The 3,946-nt window shown below is 42.5% G+C and overlaps 1 protein-coding gene across 1 annotated transcript; it reads left to right on the top strand.

Annotated features, from left to right (window-relative positions):
* Positions 1–976: 976 nt before the first annotated feature.
* Positions 977–3,946, top strand: LOC146559078 (zona pellucida sperm-binding protein 3-like). Its single transcript, XM_085244671.1, has 8 exons — positions 977–1,507; positions 1,600–1,718; positions 2,735–2,838; positions 2,904–3,078; positions 3,264–3,366; positions 3,444–3,526; positions 3,604–3,701; positions 3,808–3,946. Exons 1-8 carry the CDS (start codon positions 1,010–1,012, stop codon positions 3,855–3,857), a joined length of 1,230 nt encoding a protein of 409 aa, XP_085100797.1. The 5' UTR covers positions 977–1,009; the 3' UTR covers positions 3,858–3,946.

Raw genomic sequence — 3,946 nt, 5'->3', positions numbered from 1 at the left:
AAAAAGAAGTCCAGTACTAAAACTTACCTATTTTCTAAAGCATGCAGAGTTCAAGGTGACTTGAAAGACAAACACATCAGTGACTGGAGCCTGGAACTGTCAACCTCCAACAGGGAAACCATCCCTGCCCACGATTACTCCAAATCTAAAAAGTACAAAAATATAACGGTATCTGAAAGAAGAGCTTAAATCCTCAGGTGGACACGATCTAGCTCATCTGTCATAAGTTTAGTCAGCCTGTAAAACATCTGCTTACATCTTGAATTGTAAATTCACAAAGAGCAGTGCACCTCAGAGCAGCAGCAGCACAGTCTGATGGTCACAGCCTGCACATCTGCTGGAGCTCATAGCAGAAATGATTGTAAGCTTCTTTTAACTGGGCTGAGCAACTACAACCAGTTTTAGGGTTCCTCCACCTGCTGAATCCCACTTCCTGTTTAGGTGTGGATGCAAAGCCGCCCACTACAACAGGAAATAGAGCCGTTTGTTTTTTTTAATCTCTCTTTGCTCTGCTCATGTTCTCTATAACTGATCAAGCTGAGCACATTCATTAGTATTAAAACCAGAATTTACTCTGAAATAAAGTTTGCATTCCCATGTGCTCATAAGATTTTATTATATTAATATAGTACAAGGTTCGGTTAGCTTTGCACAAAATCAGCCGGTACAAACGTTCTTCAAAGAGCTACTTTTTATCTTCTTACTGTGAATTTCAGAGCCTGTACATTTGCACTTTTACTTGGGCAAAAAAGTTGAATCAGTACTTTGCACAAGAATATTTGTTATGTTTTTAAGTATCTATAATATCTATCTAAACATAAATATAATAAATATACTTAATTATTGGATATAATACATAAATATAAGACAAATATAATTCCTTTGGTTTCCTCCAGGGTGAGATCCACACATGTGGAAGGAGATTTAGGTGATTAGGGAGAGGGAGGAGTCAGCCTGCTTCAGTGCTCATCCTTAAGAAGGCTGCACAGACCTGTGTCTGTTTGCAACCATGGGGGCCAGGCAGCTTGTTGCATTTAGCTTCGTACTTGCATGGGTCAGGCTTAGTGACGCTCGATTCCACAGTCTGAATGTGCCAACACACTTGGGGATCAAGGCACAGAGGCCTGCTGTGGCTGAAGCTGATGCTCCAGGAGAACCTGACAGAGTGCACTCCAGTCAGTCTGCTCAGCAAGCTGCAAAGCTCCAGTCAAAGCAGAACCAGCAAGCACTTGAACCCCTCTCCTGGAAATTTCCAGAAGATCCAGTGGATCGGGTGAACAAACCTTTCAAGTTTGAACTGAAGCAGCCAGTGGCAGCCTACCGCGTTGCTGTGAGGTGTGGTGAAAGTAAGATCTTTGTTGAAGTGAGTCGGGACTTGCTGGGTCTCGGCAAGCTGATAAAGCCAGAAGAAATCAGCCTCGGTGGTTGTTCAGCCACTGACACTGATGACTCGTCTCATGTGCTGGTTTTTGAATCTGAGCTGCACAGCTGTGGTAGCAAGCTAGTGGTATGAACCTTTTTATTCTGTTCATTCAGTTACATCACCTTTTCACACAAGTGAAATTCATTTTTTTAATACACTTTGTATTTTTTCATTAGTTGACAGAAAATGCCTTCATTTATGCCTTTGCGCTGGCCTACAACCCCAAAGTGTTTGGCAGAAGCGGCATTACGAGGAGCCAGAGTGCTGTCATTAGACTTGAATGCCACTACCAGAGGTGACTAGAAATGCGGAACAGACTGAACACCCACTTTAGTTTACGGTGGTCCTTATTAAAGGAATAGTGTTGCAACAAAACAGCCTTTAATTAAACACTGACTCCAACTCTGTCCTAACACATCGCCATGTAAAATCTGGAGTCGAAGCCTTTTTATTAAGTCTTCTGTGGTCACATAAAGTTTTTAGAGTTGAGGCCTGTCATTAGTTCTTTCAGTCCTTGTCCTGTCTTCCTCCCATCAGCCTGAAACCAGGAAAGGGTAAAGGGAGTTTTTCCCCCCCACTGTCACCAAGTGCTTGTTTAGAGGGGGCCATCTGAGTGTTGGTGTTTTCCCTGTATTATTGTAGGGTCTTTACAGTGTAAAGCGCCCTGAGGCGACTGTTGTGATTTGGTACTATATAAATAAAATGGATTTGAATTATGCCCCATCTTTTAACAAGAGAAAAATCCAGATGGATGCGTTAGTTTCAAAATAAAATCACCCTGAACAAATGTTATTAAGGTGGAAACTCTTTTGTCCCAGGCACACTTTGAGCTGTAAAACTGGACATTTTAATGTGTGAGTGTGGGACTGAGTTCGGGGTTCAACCTAAAGTAGCCAGTCTTGGTACTGCAGTTTTAGCACTTCATATTTCCTCCTTTTTCCAGGCTGATGCTCTTGGTGATATATTAACCAACATAGCATGTTTAAGCTCACTGACCTGATCTAATAATTTTTAAACCAACGCTGTTTTAACCTGACTGTGTAGCTGTGGCCCGTCGGTTTTACAGCAATTAGTCGAACATGTTTTTATGGAACCTTTCCATGCTTTAGCCACGCATCAAAGAAATCCTGTAGCTTTTATACAGTCACGTTCCAGGTATGTAGGCTTTTTGTTTGTTGGTGACTTATAACTTTGTCAGCAGATTCATGGATGACAAAGCAACAGCCTTCTGGTGCAGGTTTAAAGTATTAGTGTACTTTTAAAGTATGATTGGTGTGATGCTAAAAACTGCTCTTAACTTTGACATTTCAGGCAGCACAGTGCGAGCAGCGATCCCGAGCATCCTGCCTGGATGTCCAGTGAAGCTACCAGGCGAGCACAGACACAGCAGCATTTTTCTCTGAAACTTATGACTGGTGGGTCCCAGCAATATTAACACGACTGTGACTTTGCAAACCTTTAATGGCTAATTTTGCTTCAGATGACTGGAAGTTTGAGAGAACGTCCACCAGATATGCTTTGGTAGATGTCATTCACATGGAAGCAGCAGTCTTGGTACAAACTCCAACCCCCCTCAGGGTGCTGGTGGACAGCTGCGTCGCTACCACAAAGTCAGACTTCACTTCAGGACGAAGAGAAGCTTTAATAAATGACGGGTAGGTTCTGGATGGGCAGCAGTTTGATACAGTACACTATATCAGTAGTCTCTTTTCTACACTTAGCTTGACCTGATCTGATAATCTGATCCACCTTAAGTGTGGTGCGAGTGTCATTCAAGTGTCACACCAGCATGTCCCCACAGAGTGTGGCTGCTTCTGTGTGAGTGTTGCCTTTCCTACAGGTGTCTGGGGGGTCAGCACACCATTTCCAGGTTCATGCCTCGATCTCAGCCTGATAAACTCCGGTTACAGGTCGCGATCCACAGCTTGGGTCTACAGGGGATGGTATGTAAGTGTGTGCTGATGATGTATGCTCCCTGTCGTGTACTTTAAAATAAAGAGGCCTAATTTCATTTAAACAGATTTATATCTCTTGCCTACTGAAGGCCGTCTCAGCTTCTGCCCCAGTTACCATTGAGAACAAGGCATGCTCATTTTATGAGGGGTATGAGAACGTTTTTGAAGATCTTTCATTCATTGATTCTTTCGAGAGGACTTTCATGACACTGACTCTTCCCACAGTATGTGGATGGCTGTAGATGGAAAGAACGAGTTCTGTACCTGTTGTGAGTCCACTTGTGGAATGAGAAAGATCCGAGCCCTGAGTGACAACGCCACAGGTAATGCATGTCAGCAGGAACGTGCACAATGCTTCATTTCTCATGCCTGACTGCAAAATGACTGCGTTTATGTGCTTTTTTTTTTTTTTTTTTTTTTTTTTTAAAGTGGAGCGATGGGAAGCTGAAGTGACTGTGGGCCCCATTGTTGTAGAGTGAAAGATGTTGTTTTTTTGTTTTTTTTACACATTTGTAACAAAAGAGAATAAATAAACTTTTTAAAAAGAAACTTCATTTGAAGCTGTGAC

This window comes from Mchenga conophoros, linkage group LG14, assembly GCF_057382185.1.
Source record: "Mchenga conophoros isolate Kocher_MC1m ecotype Shallow Benthic linkage group LG14, M_conophoros_male_GT1.1, whole genome shotgun sequence".
NCBI classification, from domain to species: domain Eukaryota; kingdom Metazoa; phylum Chordata; class Actinopteri; order Cichliformes; family Cichlidae; genus Mchenga; species Mchenga conophoros.
The sequence above is the reverse complement of the archived record's forward strand: the minus strand, read 5'-3'. Positions and strand labels throughout refer to the sequence as shown.